The 21,184-nt window shown below is 39.9% G+C and overlaps 1 protein-coding gene and 1 pseudogene across 1 annotated transcript; one reads left to right on the forward strand and one right to left on the reverse strand.

Moving 5' to 3' along the window:
* Positions 1–2,392: 2,392 nt before the first annotated feature.
* On the reverse strand, positions 2,393–20,180 carry GPR37 (G protein-coupled receptor 37). The gene is made up of 2 exons (XM_004418736.3): positions 18,063–20,180; positions 2,393–3,667 (listed from the first exon to the last, which is right to left on the reverse strand). The coding sequence occupies exons 1-2, from the start codon at positions 19,086–19,088 to the stop codon at positions 2,849–2,851; spliced, it is 1,845 nt and encodes a 614-aa protein (XP_004418793.1). The 5' UTR covers positions 19,089–20,180; the 3' UTR covers positions 2,393–2,848.
* Positions 19,407–20,395, forward strand: LOC147918261 (uncharacterized; annotated as a pseudogene).
* Positions 20,396–21,184: the final 789 nt, after the last annotated feature.

Consider the following 21,184-nt stretch of genomic DNA (forward strand, 5'->3'; position numbering starts at 1 on the left):
TTCTAAACTAATGTAATTCCAGTCTATTATATAGGCCCTATGTTGAATGATTTCTAATTCAAAAACTGACAATATAAGTAGCAAAGTAAGACTGGAGTTCAGTAAATACTCTTCAGTGGCATTCACTGAAAGACAAGGACAAAGAAAATACAGCATCTATTTCTCTACTCCCCAGAAAGAGGGAGAGAACACTCATAACACATGACAGTGAAACTGCAGAAACTTTTAATATGTATGCTTTTCCTTGCTCTTTCTTTATGAGAAAAGTCAGCCACAACCAGCTATACTGGGAATATGTTGCCTAGAAAGAGAACATAGAAAGCCAAACCAATAGAAAGTGAAGAGTACTCTAAAAGGCAAGATGAATTCAAAATTTCAGGAAGAAATCTTAACCCATTATCTTGGAGAATCCTTGACAACTAGCAAAAGTCCATCTATTTTTAAAATGAAGGGGAAGGATTGGAGAAGAAAATATCTTGAATAGAAGTATCTTAAATATTTCTCAGAGGAATCAAGCTACCTACCAAACATTGTTCTGCTCAGGACCAGGTCCAAATGTAGGAAGGAAGAAGTTGCTATACCCGCTTCTAATGAACACGTAGTATGAGAGTATGGCGTAGGGAGAGGGCAGGCCTCTCACATGAACACAGAACATTTATAAAATGCCAAAGACATAAAGCTATACCCTTCTACAATATGATCTAAATGCGTATTTTCATCAGTATTTTCCATTAGGCTTCTATGCGCACATAGCATAGGAACCAAATTAGACTATTTGTTTATTCTTCAATCACAGCCCATGATTCCTTCCTATATTTCCTGGTTTAATTAGCTGTCTCCTTCTAGAGTGTCCATTTCTCACACTACCTTTCATTCTTCTTCTGAAGGCCTTTCCTTCCAGTTATCTCATAAAGCCTTCCATGATTTCCTCCAATCTGATGTGCTCTCTCTGAACTATCATAGAACTTCACACCTTCCTAACAAATTCCAGCTTATGTCATAGTTGTTTATGTATTTGTCTTACTCCTTCCTTCTCATCCCACCTCTTCCTGGTTTTGTAAAGTCTGACTTTAAGCTCTATTTACTTTTATTTACTAAACGTAATAGCATAAAACCTTTTCTATACCATGTGCTCAATCGATATTTCTTGATTTATAAAGTTGACTAAATATTGAGAGACACTGTGGAGTCACAGTTGTTGATCTGCTCGGCAGCCCAAACTTAGTCCACACGTCCTCGAGAAGTTTTCCAAAGATCCGTTACAGGGACCTGTAAGAAGGCAATGGTGCCTTGTCTGTATTCTCTCTCAAATCCCTTAGAATACAGACAGTAGGGAAAAATTCCCTTTGAAGAGTATTGGACTGGGAAAAAGGAGATATTCTGGGCACTGTCATTTAGTTAATCTGGGTTCATGTGGAAGATGAATGGTCTGGATTAAGTATCTTTAATTTTTCTAGCACTAAAGTTTAATGATTTAAATAACATCATGTTATAATCTGGAAAAAAGAAGATACTACTCAGTTATGCTAAATAGTACAAAAGTTGACGAGCAGAAAATACGTAGCACAGTTTCCAGTCAGAAAATTGGGTTCTTCTATATGCTTTTTCTGAAGACAGAGACATTATAACTACACTGTGTCACTAGGTCACTGTCTCTGCCATCTGATTAAGACGTGTGTCCCACACAACCGCTGCGACTTGAACCCCTTAAGTGATTCAAATAATTCAAATGGAGAGGGTGAGTGTTTTGTTGGGAGTTTATGGAATATCAGTTTAAAAGTAGTATTTGAATATTCAAGTGTTCTAATCAATATATATAAATATTTTATTATTCCCCTACTTTATTTCCATTCTACTTTAAAAATCTAAGTCATAAAGAGTTAATCAAGTTCATTTTTTAAAAGGAGGAAAATTAGAAGTCAGAGTGCTTCACACAGGATTCACAGTGCTTCCAAGGTCAGTATTCAGAGGAAATCAGATGACAAGTGCATTGTTTTTTAGTCCTTCATTCTCCTCAAAATTCCTCATGGGAAAACCTGTAGCTCTACATGCTAGTTCAGAGGTGAATTAAAAAAAAAAAAAAGATAGTTTCTTCCTACTCTGCTGTCTATTTATTCATATTTCATAAATATCTGGAAATAAGTTTACATCTATATCTGAATATTTAAAATACAATTTTGTTTTAACAGACAATATAGTTTTACGAATTATGCATATAAAATAGTACTATTAGGAAAACTTCTTTATAACATAGTGATTAGCTGCCTTAAAGGGAAATAGAATTATAAAACAATAAGGCCAATTTTAAATTGTGCGTAGAGCCAGTAATTGTGTATTTAAGGCAATTAAAAGATTTATTGAATCTTGGTTAAAAGTAGATTGACAATAGCAGTAAAGAATAAAGTGGAATTTATTTGGTACTACTTTGTGAATGCTTCTTAACCACAAATCATCTCACGATTCCATATACAATATACTTTCAATCACAACTCAAACATAAAATAACCTACAAAAATCACTTGGCTATAATCAATATACAGCGATTATATTTTTAAAAGAAAATTAGCAATTAATTAAGTTAAGGTGCAGTAACTTTTTTCAAATAAAATATTAGCACCATACCAGATAAAATGATCTAAAACTATTGGCCTTCTCATACTTCTTAAATAACTAAATATAAACATTTTTTTCAAAGCACAAATATTAATTTGCAAAATCAGTTCTACAGTAGTTAATATTTCTCTTTTTTTGCATTTTTTTCCCAGTAAGGAAAAATATGAAGTAAAAACTTTCACAGGATATGAAAATCAAGCAAATAAACAAATCTAACCAATCCAAAGGCTGCCCTTCAGCAATGAGTTCCAACAGAAGCAAAAGTGGACATTTCACGGCGTATGGTACTAAACGGTGAGAGTTCCAGTTCTGTGGTGTATTCGTTGTCATTGTCGTCGCTGGTCACTGTTGAAGACTTCTGAATGCACTCGTCACAGCAACAGCAGCAGCACTCCATAAATGCCCGACTGAAGGGTTTGCACAGACAGAAAAGGAGGACGGGGGTGACACAGGACTTAAAGAACAAAAGGAACTGGCTAATGATATTAAGAAGATCCATCGTCTGCTGGGAAACCCCTGTGGCCATGTAGGCAGTAACAATGTTGCAGATATTTTCAGGAATAATGCAAAATCCATATAAAATGGTCAAAGCCACCACTGTACAGTTCATCTGGCTTTCTAGCTGAATCTGCCGCTTATTCCCTCGGGTACAGGCTTTCTCCGCTTTGCGGATTTTCCTTGCAGTCACTAAAGAGCAGGTGATGGTGAAAAGTGTAGGCAAACAGAAATAACAGCCAAAATACCACCAGAGTCTGGCACTGTCGTAGGTCAGGGCTAAAACATAGATGGTGTCCGGTAAATCGGGAGAAATCTTGATAACGCAGCGCTCCGCAGGACCTCGGCCACTCAACCCCAAATCCTCCTTGCTCAGCTGGCGGAGAACAACTTCTGGAAGTGCTAACAATAGAGCGCCAACCCATATAACAGCAAGTTTGGCAGTTGTTGAAGAACAGTTTTCGATCATTTCATAGTACATCTGTACGTTGGTGGCGGCTCGGAAGCGGTCTATACAGAGAGCGCATAATGTGAAGGTAGTGACTCCGAGAGAGGCAACCTGTGGGAGGAACATAGAACACATTCATTCTGGGTGGTCTCTGAAAGATCAAAGTACTAGGCAATAAATACAGATTGGTGATGAGTGAAAGAAACAAGAGAACAATTTCCTGGAATGAGACATGGGTAACAGGGTTTGTGACTTCAGCTGAATCATTGTCCGGATAATAATAGGAAAAAAAAAGTAATGGTTCAGGGTCATGGAGTAAAAAAGTTTTAGAGCTGGAAGGATCCATAAAGATCAGCTAGTCCAATACCAGAGACACCAAAAATTTCAGTCACCATGAAAATGCCTGCCACCAGCCATCTAGACAAGGAGTAAGCATAGTTAAGTGCATCCCACTTTCATTACTCAAAAGGATGGTCCTGTTTTCCAGTGTGTGAGTCAGTAGCATGCCTCACACACAGCAAACATTCAAGAGCTTATTGTTTCCAACAAACTAGATGAGCAGAGATTGCCTCCAATTTCTCCTAAAGGCAAAATAAAGTATTTTAATATTATTTTCAAATGCATACACTTATGGAAAACAGGAAAGGGAAAATCTCCAGGGATCAAAATCAATGAGAAACAAACAGGTCAGTGATGCCTCCCCCTCCATGCTGCATATTTGCCCCCGGGGGCATCTGCCAGTCCTGATGAGAGTGCAAATTGGTTTTAGCCAGAAAGATGGGGCCAGGTGTCGAGGCACACAGAGGCAGGAAACAAAGCTGGGGCCAATGTGAGTGGGCATTACATCCAAGATCTCCTTATGACATTGGAACTCCCCAGACAGTGACATCTTCATGGGATAAAGAGAAAAAAATAGAACGAGATAGTGAAGAAACTTGTCTGCATTACAGGATTTGCATTTCGGTAAACTGGGGGGAAAGGAAAAAAAAAGAAGAGCAAATTCTAACCAGGAGTCCGAATTTGCAGTGGCCTAGGGCCAGAATTCATGCCATCTGTGTGGCTCAGAAAACCCCAAAATGCAGTTTAAAATCATCCCAGGCACCTGATAGATGCAAACACAAAACTCCCTGGAAGAATGCATTTTACAACGAGCCTCAGAGAACCCCCACAGATAAAATTCCAGGAAACGTGGATTCACAATTAAAAATCACAATATGCAAGAGACAATCCGCCACTATGAACTTATGTGCCAAGAGAAACAAGTCACAGAATCAGACACAAAATAAGTACATTTATCATGAAATAAGTATGTTCATCAAATTTAGAGAAATGTGAGATAATGAGACGTCAAAGAAAATAGGAAATACAAAAAATAACCATGAAAATATGCAAAAAAGAGCAAATAGAATGTCTAGACATTTCAGCCATTAGAAAATTTCAGATCAGAAAACCCTTTGACATGGACCACATAGAGCTCTGTATTCAAAGAGGAACTGCTCTTAAAAGCACACGGTCCAGGCATCTACATAAATCAACAATTAGAGGTGAAGAACCAAAAATATAAACATATTTTTTCACACAGAGGCTTTTCCAGGAATAAAAATGCATGTTCCTAATGTAAACATACTATCATTCAATAATCTATAAAATATTTATTGAGCATCATATATATACACTCTAATGGGGCACACCGACATATTCAACACACGTACACATCTATTAATCTCAACTCTACCCCAAGCACTCTGCTACATATTGGGGATAGAGAGAGGAACAAGAAGCAGTTCCTTCCCTCAAGGAGGTCAAAGTCAACCAAGAGGGGGAAGGTGGCTCTCAAAGTCACAAGATAAACACAGTAATCATGTGGAAGCGTCAAATTTACTCAACTATTTTGAGGAAAATTGAAGTAATTTAATGATTAATAAATGTAGTCATTATTTATCTATTTAAACAAGGACAGTGAATAGAAGGTAAAATGTTCATGAGGTTTAACAGAAAACAGGAGACTAAAAGAAAACTCCCTAGGTGGGTGGGATGCTTTGAGCTGTATTCCAGGCACCCGGATACGTACATTTAATTTCCTCTGCCTGCTAGTGGGGAGGTTTAAGAAGCACAGCTATAGGTCATGGCTTGGCAAAGGGTCAAGGAAAAAATATATACATAACGTCAATGTCTAATTTTTTAGAACTCGAAGGGATCATGTTGACAAAAGGAAAAACATTTGTCATAATAATTTTAGCACTCAAAACGTTAGTTGTTTATCTACTACATTCAAGCTGTCACTCTCCCCAGAATGATGGCAACTTGCCTGGTGGATTCTATGAGAGTTCCAACAACAAATGTTTTCTCCTCTTCTTACACACTACACATTAGTCACTGTCTACTAGTTCTTATATGAAAGATAAAGACATTGCATTCATGCCTTAACTATTCTCATGACTATTAGTGGAGACAGTCTGAAAGTGAGATATAATGAGGGATTAACTGTATGAAAAGCAAAAATGATGAAAAAATATGACTAACAAAGGTCTAGATCAGTGCACATCAAAAGGTCATGGTTGAACTTATAACCATAGTTCTTGTTCTAAGAAATCTTCAAAAAGTTTCCCATAAACACCAGTGTAAGAAATATCAATCTGACTGCCATAAAAAAAAAAAAAAGAGTCATCTCTACATTTACCTTTTTAAAATTAACTTTTAAATTAATGAGTTGTTCACCTTGATGGAACTTTATTTTGCATCTATGCTGGAGACTCGAGATAATTCTAAAATTGAGGTCCACACTTGCAACTGTCTTAAGATCAGATTTTTTTTTTTAATGTTAGTAATTGCCACACTGTGAATGGAAATCTCTGAAGGACTTGCCACTTTCCAAAGGTCTACATCAAAGAGTAGTATTGGAAATTGCAGGATTTTATTTGATGGATTTTTAATTTTATTTATTTATTTATTTTTTCCCCCAAAGCCCCAATAGATAGTTGTATGTCATAGCTGCACATCCTTCTAGTTGCTGTATGTGGGACGCGGCCTCAGCATGGCCAGAGAAGCAGTGCGTCGGTGCACGCCCGAGATCTGAACCCGGGCCGCCAGCAGCGGAGCGGGCGCACTTAACCGCTAAGCCACGGGGCCGGCCCTGGATTTTTAAACTTTACATTTATATATTAGTTTTTCAAATGTTTTGATTCATTCTCTATAAGAATACAAAACAAAAAAATTCTCAAAATATCAAATATACACAACTGCTCAGCAAGGCTTTCTGTGCAGTCTTCACTAAGGCAAATCTTTGTGCAGGTTTCCCTGTCACCATGCATCCTGAGTCAGTCCACAAACACAAAGCTACAAAGGTTTATGCTGCGCCTTCTTTTTAAATTAGGAATAACATTTCTATTAAAAGGATAGCTTGGTAATATAAAAGTGCTAGAGACTGAGGAGAGGCAATCTCTTGGAGGCTGGGACCATCTATTTTCTTGGTAGTTTTCTATCATTGCTTACAAAGAACACACAACACACAAGAGCTAGCATCTTCTCCCCTATTAATCTCCCTAATTATAAATCTAGAACTTAAAATCTGGACCAATTATCACAAGAGCTAGTATTTGCATACCTAACTCCAAGTCTGTTACAAAGCATTTCAGGAGAGGTAATAACAAATGAATGTGGGCAGAGACGTGCGTTAAGATTGCCACTCCTTAGATATCATAAACTGTGCTGCACAGCCACTCTTAATTAGAAGATGTTCACTACTTCAAAAAGCAAAAAAGTGTTTTCTAGATTCTATTTCATCTCACAAGATAACAAAAGTCAGGACAAATTTTAAGCAAGATTCACGTGTGCTCCAACTTTTCACTCACAAATTCTTCTACACTGTATTTTATTTGAAGATGATCAGTTCTCCAGCCATATTCTCAAAAGCTTTTGTACTGAGTCAGAACCTCAAAAACATTTGATCTGTAGTCCTCTTGATGAACCATGAACTGAGAGAAATTGCCCAAGTTTTCATACACAAATTTCAGGAAGCTCTCGCATCCAGCTTCTAGTTGTCAAATTGTACTTCTCTCTGATAGTATTCTCTGCAATTAGGATCCAGCTGAAACAGGGTGAACTGTACAAGAAGGTCACAAGAGCTACAGAGAGAGTTGTTAAAGGAGCCTCTGAGGAAAACACTGCCCCAAATGCAGACAGCGCTTACAACGCGGTTGCCAACCGCCAGAGCAGCCCAAACGCCAGTCCCGGATACCTACTCCCTCCTGCTGCCACTGCCTGCAGTGTTATTACTTCAGATATTTTCCTGTAAATTCACTTACGCCCTCGATTTTATGATGTGAAAGAGCAAAAAAGGTACAAAGTCCCCACCTGCTCAGTACTTTCCCAAATTATTTATAGAAGGCTTCAAACATTTGTAAAGAATTAACTGCATACCTCAGAAATTAATTGATAAAAATCATCTGGATGATGGATGGTGGGCTAATTTCTACTTACTCAGATATGGAATCTATCCATGTAATTAAAATTGCTAAATATTGGAGTAACATGAAAAGATTTCTATCACAATTTTTAAATATATTTATTTACATACATCTCATTAGAAATTCTACCGAGATGAATGGTGCAATTAGATGCAATTATAAAACTGTATCATGAATGCTGGATCTTCTGCGTTTAATGACCATATCTGATTGCTAAAATTCAATATCACAATGAAATATGCTCTTGGGAGTAAAGCTGTTAAGCATTAGCTTAGATGGTTAGTTCTTTGAAGCAACATCCTGAGAGATGGACTGAGTAAGATGCAATCTCTTATTAATTAAGATAATGCAATGGGAGTAATAATTAACATCAACAAAAGCAGAACTGTAAACACTTTAATAGACAAGACTTTCTGAGAGTCAAGAGCAAAGAAAAGCTGGAAGCAGAAATTTTTAACTATTTGGGAAAATAAGATATTGAGCATTTTGAGGGGGTTGGCATCAAAATACAGAAGCAAGAGAGTCAAATAAACAACTCTACAGTCTTTCCTTCAAACTTCTAGTAATGTTCTGCTCCTCTTTGTATCCCAGAGTAACAACAGTAAGGCTCCTTCAGCCCTGCCCAGTCAGAATCCCGAGCAGCCGGCTTCGGGCAGCAGCAGCCACCTGCAGCGTAGCCTCAAGGCACCAGACAGGCAGGGGAAAAGTCAAGACCTAAGCATCCTTGCGGGAAGTGCCAGCTCTGATGCCAAAATGTTCCCCACACTGTTCAAGCTTCTAATTTAATACGTACATCAAGCCATAAGGAAACCTGTGCAACCATCCTCACTTTGTACCACGTTAAACCCCTGTTCATTCAAAATGATATGAAGAAAAAGCATATGGATACTTTATGAAAAACTGTAATGTTTGGAAATCCTGTCTTAGCTATTGCTCCGTTTCTCAGAAGCTTATCGCAAACAGACAATAAGGAACTATTATGAGTAAGAGTAAGCTATGAAGGTACAACTCATACCGATAGTAAGTTTTGCTAACCCTTCTGAGGTAAATCAATGATAACCCTGATGGGGACAAAAAAGACCAGTGTACTTCCAAGCAAAATTTCTTTCATATGAAATTGAATCTTATTCATTTTCAATGTTATCCATCAATTCAATTCAATGCTTAAATACAGTGAAGCGACTGGAATACACTGACTTTTATAAAATAGGGAAATTTCTAACCAAAGTCATGATGACTGTACTCTAGCCTAACTTATATTCTACCTCAAAAAGACATCTAAGTACATCTATTTACGTGCTGTCCTTTGTATACAAGTAACTCTCAAAACAAGGGCATTATTGTTAAGAAAACCCATTCATTTGGGCCATGAATGATAATCTATTCTAAGTCCGTGGTTACAGGCCTAACAATCAGTCAGGAAAACAGCAGGAGGAGCACAGGGCAGTTGCCTTTGAAACTCTAAATGGCTTGAGCTTGTATGCCTTTGGCTTCCTCTTGCATTTTCCAGAATCCTTGTCCTCAGCAGCACTGCAGGGCAACTTTCCCACAGAAGAGACACTTCTTTGAGCACCAGTGGGGCGAGCATGTTTATCAGAGCCACTGTTTATCAGACTGCTGTGAATGAGATGGCCTTTATCAAAAGGTCTTCATTTCAGAGGGCATGCAAGTCATGAAACTATGGCAGTGACACACTTCCACTGATGTTTCCAAACCAAAACAGAGTGAGAAGGAGATTTGCCTCACCCCTTACAACACGCACATATCTCTCAAATGAAATAGAGCTCTTCACAGCCACTCTGCACGGTCAAAAAGAACCTTCTTATCTTTATCAATATCACTGAGATTTAATCAGATCTGCCCACATATCATAAGTATCAATTTATTTCAATTATACCTAGCCTACTTCATCTATACGTGATTCCCCATGTTGCGGAAAAAAAAAAATATTTTGAAGGCATCAACTGTCAGTATTGCCTCATTCTCCACCTTCCTCCCTCTTGCTTAAGCTTCATAACATGTCCTTACTTATTTTAAAAACAATGAAGACTATTTAAAAGCTAACATATCATTCCAAAACTTGTCTTTATCCTATAAATCTTTCTTTACCTTTATAGTCCCACCTTGACATAAGGTTTCCTACTAATTGCAACTTTTGACTTCTGTAGCACAGTACATTCCTTTTGTAGTAAAAAAAAACAAATCGTTTGACTACAACTTGTCTAAAATGTTATAGTTTAATTATAAATGTGTCAATGCTCATTAGTATAAAAACTGCAAATGAAGCAAGATTAACGTCTTTGTCCTACGATGGAAGCCATCTACTGGAATCAACATGTCTTAAAGGAATTTATATATTCCATATTTATTCTTAATAATTAGAAATTCTTTTCAAAATGTAATATTTCCCCTAAGCCCACAGTCCAGTTTTTAATCTTTAGAATTTCTGTTGTTCACTTAGAGGTTCTGATGAGTTTCCAAGGAATAGTAACAAATTTTCACCTATTTTCCATTGTGACTAATGACATTGATTTGCATGCTGGTGAGCCTAAACTAAAAACAAAATTAGAGTTGGCCTCATCCATTTGTGGTTGGGTAATTATGAATTGAATGACATTGAGAAACCACATTTTAAGACAAAGTTTCTCTGCCTTTAACCAAAATTCCACCTTTGGTAGTCTGTAAAGGAAGTACTCTTTCTCATTCAATCCTCTTATAAAAGGCAAATATCTCTAAATCCCACATCTTGCTGTGAATTAGTTAATGGGATGCTTTTCCTATACAGGAGAGATTTGAACCAAGGAGAAGACAGTAAAGGTAGGAGGAAAGGCCCTGAAGGTAGAGAGTGATGAGGAGAGAATAAAAAATGGCAGCCCTGAGTACAGTCATAGACCTAATGAAAATGACTCATTCCAGGCTGGATGAAATCAGTGACCTTGGCCTCATTAATGCTGTGAACCGTTCAAGAGTGCCAACAGATAACTTTGAAAACTATCATAAATTCACAAACTGAAAGTATTCTGTCTCAAGAATAAGCCAGGAACTGTGTTTATATCCTGTGTTTTGAAGTTTTATGGGAAGTATCTATACCTACTTTGCAAATAGAAAGACCCCATATTTGAGGTTGCAGCAATCCCATTCTCCACTCCATTTTGAAATTTTAGATGAGATCATCTCTTCTGGCACAAAGAATCCCATTCTCCTAAGGAGATTTAAGAGTCAATCTTGGCAACAAGGTTGAGTAAGTTATGGCACCTTGGCAGGTCAATTCTTGGGAAGTAAAATCACAAGAGGATCCCTGGAGGATATGAGCAGAAGTACAGAGCCAGAGACAAACTGCATGGCACTGAAGGCTGTCCATCCCTCTCTCCCCATCTCAGACACAGATCCCTGTGCTTCCAATGTGACACTATTAAATCTAGTTGCGGCACATAGGAAGAGCTATTAAAGGTGGAAAAATTCTATCAAGGTCCGTGTAGCATAAGAGTGAGGCACAAGGCAGACCCTCACCTACTCAGCCTTGAATAGGCTCAGAAGCTCATATCTATTTTGCTTTTGCAGACATATTTGCTTCCTTTTCTCTGTTGAAGGATGCTTTGTTGACATAACCAGATACCTTGGCAGCCCTCAGGAACTCAGGATAAGTCCTCATGCTGTGTGTTTGGGAGATTAATCCCATTCTTGGGAAAGTCCATTTATGCTTCCCTTTCCCCTATTATATAATAGGGTCTAAAGTATCTCCCTTGTCAGCCTTTTTTCCCAGGTTCTCTAAGGTCAAGTTGAAAACATATATGTCTTTGAGATTTTCAGAAGCAAAGGACTCAATTTAATTTACTGTTGTTACATTGCTAAATAAACCATTCGTTTAAGTAAAATTTTAAAACTGTATTTATTTAATGCCCTTATGGTTGATAAGGACTAATATTTCCAAAGTAGAGATGGTTATCTCAGGCATTGTATTCTAAATCACAATTTAATATTTAATAATATTTATAATAATTCTGTATTCTAAATGAATTTCTAGGACTGCCCTATCTGCCCAGTTATCTTGCCAATTATTCTTACGGGCCTCCTATCCCAGGAAAGATTGAGAAGACAAGGAAGCAAAAATTTAAAGATTTTCGTAATTGTAACTTTTCACCCTGGATCTAGGCTGTCCAGCATTTATGAAGACTAATAGTAAGAACATGATTGAAAAAAAATTAGAGGGAGCATAGTTTTCACTTGAATTTCTCCATCTTTGGTCATAACTGAGTACAGTTGTGAGCTGACTCATTCCAGGGCCATTCCAGAACTTCCATAATACTTTGTTTAAACCTCTTTTATAGTATTCATCACATTGTAGAACATTATTTTACTTTTCTATAACTTTAATAGCAGTAACCCATCTATCTTACTCATCTCTGGAAACTTTTCCCCTTATTCCCTCACTTCTCTACTCTCATCCCCCTTCCTAACATAATGTCTAGCACAGAAGAAAAGGCCTATAAATGTTTGATGAATGAATGGACAGTGAATAAATAAATGAATCATGACATATATGGAAAAGGATTATAGAAAATAATGAATTAATCAACTGTTCTCTAATCAGTTATTGGGTGCTGCTGTTTTATATATAATCCTTAAAAGCTGAATGCCAACTGATACTTCTAGAAGAGAAGTAAGAAAAAATCCATGTTACTGTTTATATTTCATTGGCAAGCTTTAGAAAAGGATGACATTCTTATTACAATCAATAGTTTGTAATAGGAAATTATTTGAATTTCACATTGGTATATCATAAAGCTTTTATTTCTTATGTGGAACCCAATTCAGTAAACTTTACCCTACACTGTTCATGAATTGAGTTATAAATAAAAGCACACTCTACAACTTTTTTTCCTTTTCTGCTGGAGTTATCAGCTAAATATTTCACTTGCATGGGAATGCAGAAAATGAGTCTAAAGAGGTAAATGAGAAGTCATAAAATATTTATTAAGCACCATTCTGATATAGCAAGTCTATTTTTCCTGAGAATATTATTAGTAACTTTCAAATTGCCCATAAAACTGTATGTTTCCACTTAAAAGTCCATCAGAATACCTAATGGCTAATCCACTACTCAAGCAAATTTACCATCTGCTGTGATAAATGTGCTATTACTTGAATGTAAGGGATCTAGGGAAATCTGTGTAGAACCACACACCCATATAGTAATACCGTCTTCACCTTCCAGTACCCTTCCTTTCTCACCTGTCAGTGCTAAGTACAATCTAAGGCAATGAAAGAGTCATTTGCTTCATTCAGTTTAAAACCAGTATTTCTAAAGACATTGGAGAATCTGGCTCTTTTCATCACAAAAGATTCTAGACTTTTTACAAATCATCCCTAATCCAGAAGCCCTGGTGAGATGTGTTCCCTTTATCCACCCTCCACCTTCATGTAAGAAACTGTACCCCAACAAAAATAAAAATACAGTTAGATCTAGGATTATCTTAGAACGCTTTGAAGGTGTCTTCCCTACCACACACCATGAAGGTATGAGTTCTTTAAACTGAGAAGCCTATATTATTCAAAACCTCCAATTAACATCCAAACAGAAATAAATATTTAGCAATGGATCTGGATCAGCTGATACACTGACTCTGGTTGGCTTCCATCAAGTAATGAGCAAAGAGTGTTCCAGTTACCAAATAATTCAGTGCTTGAATTATTTGGTTTTACCTATTTGTTGGATCCTTAAGGGAATGGTTTGGTAAGGAACTCCTCCGCCATTCTCCTATTGCAATCTATACCCAGATCTCCATATCCAACACATACACACACTCTCTCTCTACATTCGGCTATTGGTTTGAGTATAGTTTTTTTCTGGTGACTATCTGATAAACCAGTTTAAAATGATGTGTCTGTTAGGATGGTCACCATTCACTCAGATTCCCTTCTCTCCTATCCCCCTTTCCTCCCAGTCAATCTGTCCTTGGTCCTTATAGGACTTATCACTGGGCCACAAAGACATCATAATCCTGGAATAGAAAGAGAGAAGTCATCAACTACAACAGTTCCCAGTATATTCCCACTCATAGCAATATTAAACATGATAAAACTCCCTTTCTAGAGATAGACTCTGGAAGCTAGGTCCTCTCAAGACCTATGTGAACAAATTGAAATAAAAAGAAGAGTTGAGTGCAAATTGAAAAGATCTGTAATTTCTGCTGAAGAAATATCTCCTATTTTTCTGCACAAACACAACTCTCCCCAAAATTCCAGTACATCCTTAAGATTATGCTAATATTCAAGCAGTAGGAAAAAAAGAACTGTGGTAGAAAAGGAAAAGAAGGCAAAAGAGAGATGGGAGAGAAAGTTTATAAAGATCAATAAAAATCAATTGTGGATAAATTTTTAAATAACTGTGAAAAATTAAAAAATAAAAACATTGTAAAAGGAAAAATAGATTACTAGAAAAATACTCATACGTTATAAATCAATAAGAGGGTGTGTGATGAAAAAAAAGGAAGAATAGCCAACAAACAAAACAAACATAAGAAAGTAAAAAGTGAAAAAAAGCAAAATCTAGATAATAAAAGGAGATAAAATATCAAATAATTTTTAGAAATCTTGTGGTGAAGAGGGAAAAGATGGGGGGGTCAGATTTAAAAAAAAAGTTCAAACAAATGTAATATATTTGTAATGTCCTTTACCAATCTAAAACACTTTGTGATTTTAAGAACATAAAATGTAACCTATATAACTTTATTTAATCATTAAAATAATCATATTTGCCACACTAAAAAAGTGCAGTTGTCTCAGATTATTGCAATTTTTAAAAATGTAATGAGCTACCAACTGTGGCACTGTCAATTTATGAGAAACAAGATGAAACTTAAGAATATAAGAAGATAAAAATTTCAACATACAACAAATTATGTTCTCTATCTTTACTATTTTTTCCTATCTAGTGGATACATAAATCTTTTTTAAAAAACGCCAAGGAGCAGAATGAAAAAGGAGACACTCGCTGGACACCATTTGCCTCATAGATGTTTGCCTAATAAGCAAACATCAACATGAAGCATTGAGACTAAGAGTTTGATTGCCACTGACTAGTATATATGCTCGAGATGGTCATTTTTCTTCTCTGAGCCTCAGGTTTCACCCTTAAATTGAGGGAGTTGGATTCGGCTGTCTTCTGGTTCTAATTTAACATGATAATTTAAAAACCACTGTAGTGGATGCTATGGTTCCTCACCCAGATTGCCTCTCCCTAAAGTCCTTCAGGAATGAAGTGCTAATTTCCCCCAACTGCTGGGGCTATTGGTGATTGATGGCTCTTAGCTGCATCCTTCACTAGGAATTGCCCTTGACCAAAGAGATCCACCCAGCTCACAGTTATGCCCCCTTCCTGGGAGCAAATTGCATCTGATGACTGGTCTGTTAGACGATATACCGGCTGGGCCCTCTTGCCTCTACTCAGGACATCCCTGCAGGACCACCCCAGGCCTAGAGCTCCCTGTCATGTCAGCTGAGGTCTTTGTGGCATCTGCATCACAGTTCAACTTCTCCTCCTGTCCAATCCTGCTTCCTTCATCCCCTACCAGGTGTTGAATCTGAGCACATGCCCCAATAAACTTCCTGCAAGCAAATCTCCACATTAGAGTCTGTTTTTTCAGGAACCTGACACAGAACAGGCAATAAATCTCTCTTCTGTGAAAATAGCAGTGCCTCCTGGAGGCAGAAATGCTTTATTTTGAGATTTGGACTGTATTTCTTGTTCTTATAATCAGGAAATGTGGAGCTGATACTACTGCTCAATAATTATTTTCACAAAGCATGCTCAAACATTATAAAATTATTTCAGAAGAATAGGATTAGGTAGGAATTTAGAAACACTAAATCTTAAGATTTTCATTCATTACTCTAAGAGTAAAAATGTATATTACAGTCTAATTTTTTGAGGAAAAAAAAGGAGTAAGTCTTCTTTCCCAAGCTTTTGCTTCTCTTGGGAAAATGAAGCCCAGTACCACCAATAACTGAAAAACAGAGAAGGCTATGAAGAAGGGGGAAAAAATACAGGGAGCAAAAAATAACAATAATTGTTTTAATAATAATAATAAGAGAAGAGGTAAAAACAAAATATTCTTAAGGAGCTAGGAATTAAATTGAAAAATGAAATACAAATGAAAGAAAATACACGTTTTTAAAAATCTTAACTAGAGAGAAAGAAAATTAAAACAGATACATAATAAATACCATCACTCAAAACTCACAGGTCTCATTAAACTAACCAAAGTTTTTATATTCTTTTCTGAATTTGGATGGGATTCTTTTAAAGTTTTTTTCAAGAACTTTGGTAATTTTTTTTCTTTCCCCAGTTTCTTTTTTCTATTCTCCTTATTGTTTTTCTCTCTAATTTATAAAGGTATCATCGTGTCCATAAATATTGAAGACAAGCCGATACACTTCTCTCTTATCGGGAGTGACTCCCCAGTTTACTTTATAGTTTACTTTTGTCTCTTTCTTGCATGTGTCAATTTCTTCTGCATTATTCAAGCAAACAATCAGAGAAATCTTAAAGTGAAATTCACCTTGAAAAGGCAACTGGTAGACACATATTCTCTTACATAAATTCAACCACCTCCTCTGCAATTCAAAAATGAACTGTCTACCAAATAAATTAGATGTTTCAGAGCTACTTGGAGCTTGGCAACAAGAGAAATCCTAGATCTTGGTAAAGTAGCAACAGCTGATTTAGCAAGCATGTAACGATTCAGTATCTGATCCTTGCCAGGATAACATAGGGTTTTATTTACTGTCTCTTGCCTTGGTCCTTCTAAGTAGGTACTGTTTTCTGTTTACTTATCCCCTAGCTTTAGGCCCTGGAACAATGTTGAACATAGTGTCGCTGGCCCTGGTGCCAGACAGGATCAGGGGCTCTGGAATATTTACAGTTTCCCTTCTTCGTCTTCCATAAATGAAATGGGCAGTCTGAATGGAGGAAATCAAGGGCCAGCTGGCTAAAAACACAACTGGCAACAAAGCACTTGGGCTCCTTCCAAGAGCTGGTGTTTAGAGAGAGGCCATTTAAAGAGAAAATTCCAACTCTCATAATAACGGTTCAGGACACTAGCTATAGGATGAAACAGTAAAATTTTACTCAAGAAGATTTTCATTTCCAAAGTTTGGAACCTATTATATGCCCTGTCTTCTTAAGAAACTTTCTAGTCTTAGAGTCAATCGCTAAAATAGCCAATCTTTACACCCTAACAAATGACAAAGATATATATATTATATACTTTGAAAATGTCAAATAAAGTCTGTGCCATGATGGCCAAAGTGTTATTTGTGCTTAAGCTCATTCATACAAAATAAATAAAATTGTTAAGAAATTGAGAAGGAAAAAAGAGAAACAAGAAATGTCATAAGAATTTAGATGGGATAGCATGGCAGACAGCCAAAGACACAAACTAATTTGGGAGGTTATTAATATATCATGAGGCCAACTGACAAAGAAAGGCAGATTTCCTTTGTTAAATAACATACTACTCCAATTTTGATATTTATGAAAAAATATCTTTTTTTCTTCTTGGGCAATAATCTTCTTGGGGAAACAAATCATGTTGGAGCACTAGAAATCTAGTAGATAAACAACACAAGTTTTTGTTCTTGCTGGGTTCTAATAATGACACCCATGGACTGGCCATTTATTAACCCTAGAATCTCTGATAGGTGCCAAATCAGAAATATATGTAACACCATATTCAGAGAGATAAATTTAAATTCTAAACAATTCTATACATTATGAGATCATAATTATTTCACAATCTAGGAGCAGATGAGTTTGAAGGTGAGTGAACAAAGCTGGATCTCTGTCTATACATATGTGTGTGTGTGTGTGTGTGTGTGTGTGTGTATGCATAAATGATTGACAAGAGAAATGGAGGAGGGACCCAGAGAAAAGGGGAAGGGATTCAGCAGCCAGGTAGGTGCATGGAGCAGCAGTTCTGATGCTATAAATCCCGGAAATGGGTAAAACCAGTAGCTTGAGACCCCCTGGAAGGCATTACCTCGATATAGGGCACAATCTTGCAGGAGAAGTCCTCCAGCAGCCACTTCTTCGTTAGCTCATGAAAGATGACAAGCGGAAGGCAGAAGAAGATGATGAGAAAGTCCCAGAAGGCCAGGTTGGCCAAGAGGGAGTTGGAGATGCTCCTCATGTAGTAGTTATGACACACGATGCACATCACCGCCAGGTTGCCAATGATGCCGGTCCCGAAGATCACCACCGACAAACACATGACCGCATAGGCTCCGTATGACTCCTGGGTCAGCGGGTAGAAGGGGTTCTTCAGCCGCAAGCGCCGGTTTGTGCTGTTCCCCCGGCGGGGACCCCCGCGTTCGTGGACCCCTTCACCCGAGGACCCATTCTGGGCCAGCGCCCTGCCGGGCGGTGCAATCGTCTGCCCTTCGTGCCCCGACGGTCCATTGACCGTTTTGGGTGGGGAGTCGTGATGGGAACCCTGGCGTTTCCCGGCTCTCTTTGGCCAGTAATATAGGTCTCTGGCTCCGGATTCTGCCCTCACACTCTGCTCCTGGCTGCGCCCAGAAATGCCAGCTCCTCTGGGACCCTTCTCCTTCTCCTCTGCGGTCTGAAGAAAGAGCTGGAGAGCCGTGGGGTTCCCTCTCCCCAAAGTTCCAGGGGGCTCCTGACCCCGGGCACCTTTCCACCTCCAGGCGCCAGGCGGCTTGGCTGGCGGTCCCGAGGGCTCGGCTGCGGACGCCTCCGCCCCTCTGCCTGCACCTGGGTCACCGCCCCGGGCCACCGGTAGGTCCCACGAGGACGCCGCGCGCACCGCTGCCTTCTGCTCCTCCTCCCTGGACGCACGGGTTGGCAGAAGGTCTCCTGCAGAATTTCCTGGTCCCCAAGCGTCCCTGCCGCGACGCTGGATCAGTATAGGTGAACAGCTCTCCCCCAGACAAGTTTCGTTCCTGGGCGCAGGGGCGGACCCGAGCGCAGGAGAGGCAGAAACCTTGAGCAGTAGCATAAGCAGCAGCCGCGAGGTGCGGGCGAGAGGCGCGCCCGGGGCCCGCATGGCTCGATGAGGACGCACCCGGCAGCCGCGGCTCCCGCTTAGGACCGACACCTGCTGCCTAAGTTGCTGCTGAGAGTTAGACACATGTCACATACTCACCCCCGCCCCGGCAGCGGGGGACGGGAGATTACGGGGACGTTGGGGGATGGGTCTTGGGGTCACAACCCTCCCCCTCTACAATCCTTCCTCGTTTGGCGTCCTGTGCATTTCTCAGCCAAATCCAACTCGAGCGCCGCGTATCCCCAAGGTTCAGGGTGGGAATCGCTGCTCCCGGTGGCTGACCTTGAAAAGTTGCAACCAACACCTGACTATTGATTAATGTTGCGACTGGGAGAAGCCCAGACGAAGCCCCGCGCTCTTGCCTGCCTTTGGGTAGCTGCCTTCTTGGTAATAGTTGCTTTCCTATTTACATCCCTTCGATATTGCTTCATCCAGTAGAAGCCGAGGTCGCCAAAGGGAAAGAAAAATACGTTCCCCTCCTTCAGGTGACTAGTAGCCACAATCCCGCCCTGCTCGCTGGAAACAGGTTGCAAACGGCCAGACGCAGCGCAGATGCGCCCGGCAAACTCTTGTCCCACCTAACCCCAGCGACCCGCGAGGCCGCTGCTGCCGAGGACAAGCGGGATTCGAAATCCGCGGCCACTGTCAAAGTTGTTTCTCCTCCTGCCCAAAGTTGACCAGGGGGCGGCGCGGGCTGCTGGGCGGCGTGTCCCGGCGGAGACGGGAATCGGTGGCGGGGGTGGGGAGGGCGGGCGCCGCTCCTCGGTCGACGGTGCCCGCGGCCGCAGGAGCTTGTTGCTGCGACAGCGGGCGCAGCCCGGGCGGAGAGTGTGGTGCCTGGAACCGCCGCGGGCGAGGCGGTGCATGGCCGGGAAGGGGGAGGAGGCCCGGCCTCTCCCCGCCGCTCCAGCCGCTGCGCGCGCCAGCCAGACCGAGCACTCAGCTCCTTGCCTCCTCCCCCTCCTCTGCCTCCTCCGAGAGATGCTGGTTTGTGGGCAGACGGGATCCTCTGGTGGTTTACGACTCACTAAACCCACACACGTTTCATTCAAGCCCTTTGTAGCGGCTTTCACTCGTAAGGGCTGGAAACGACAAGGGAACAAGGGCGGAGGCGCGGAGCCTGCGCGGCTCGAGGCTGGGGATGGGCGGGACACGTTAATTCCCCAGATGTCAGAACCAGCCTGACCGGTCCCGGAGCGGGGTGGGCAAGAAGGAGGAGAGACCGGTGTGATCGCTTCCAATCCGCTGCGGCCCCCCGGGAGCAGTTAGGCGAGGCTCTCACCTCCTTAGACATTCCCAAGAGCTGAGATAGGAGAGAAAGGAAGCTCAGAGGTTTCAATCGTCGAGAATGAGGAGAATGAACAGTTCTGGGAGTGGGATGCAGAGTGAGAATGCTTAGGATGCACATTACCTTTAACGCTGAGTTAGAAAGCAACCAGGGGTTGCCTAGAACGCCCAGAGCGTAATGGAAGTAGTTTTGTTTGATGAAGTAGTGGGAAATGACAGGTGGGGGAAAATGGACTTGAACAAAATTCCCAGCATGGCTGACCATGCCTTTCCAACCTTCCTACTAAACCCCACACTCCTGCCCCAGCTGTCAGGGCATAGCTAATAAAATAGACAAATATCAGACAAATTGAGTAAGAGAGAAAGTGATAGAGGAAGAAATAAACACATTTTGAGACATAAAAAGGCAACATCTAGAGAGGCAGGAGAAAATACAATGAAAAATATGATGCCAATTGTGCTAGATAGAATAATGACCCTCCAAAAGATGTCCCCGTCCTAATTCCTAATACCTGTGAAAATGGCAAGAGGGACTTCGCAGATATGATTTAGTTAAAAATCTTGAGATGGGGAATGTATCATGGATTATCCAGGTGGGTCCATTGAAATTACAAGGGTCCTCACAAGAGGGAGGCAGGAAAGTCAGAGTGAAGTGGGGCCATGAGCCAAGTAATGTTGGCAATCTCTAGAAGCTGAAAAAGGAAAGGAAGAGGCCCTGCCTGATCATTTTAGACTTCTGATCTCTAGAACTATAAGATAATGAATAGGTGTTACTTTAAACTACTAAGTTTGTGGTAATTTGTTGCAGC

This window comes from Ceratotherium simum, chromosome 1 (genome assembly GCF_057802395.1).
Source record: "Ceratotherium simum simum isolate JZ-2026a chromosome 1, ASM5780239v1, whole genome shotgun sequence".
In the NCBI taxonomy this organism is placed as follows: Eukaryota; Metazoa; Chordata; class Mammalia; order Perissodactyla; family Rhinocerotidae; genus Ceratotherium; species Ceratotherium simum.

Excerpts from the sequence above, each read along its gene's own strand:
- GPR37 (XM_004418736.3), bottom strand. The coding sequence starts at position 19,088 with ATGCGGGCCCCGGGCGCGCCTCTCGCCCGCACCTCGCGGCTGCTGCTT. Across the intron at positions 3,668-18,062 it reads AGATTGTGCCCTATATCGAG|GTTGCCTCTCTCGGAGTCAC; the intron begins GTAATGCCTTCC and ends TTCCTCCCACAG.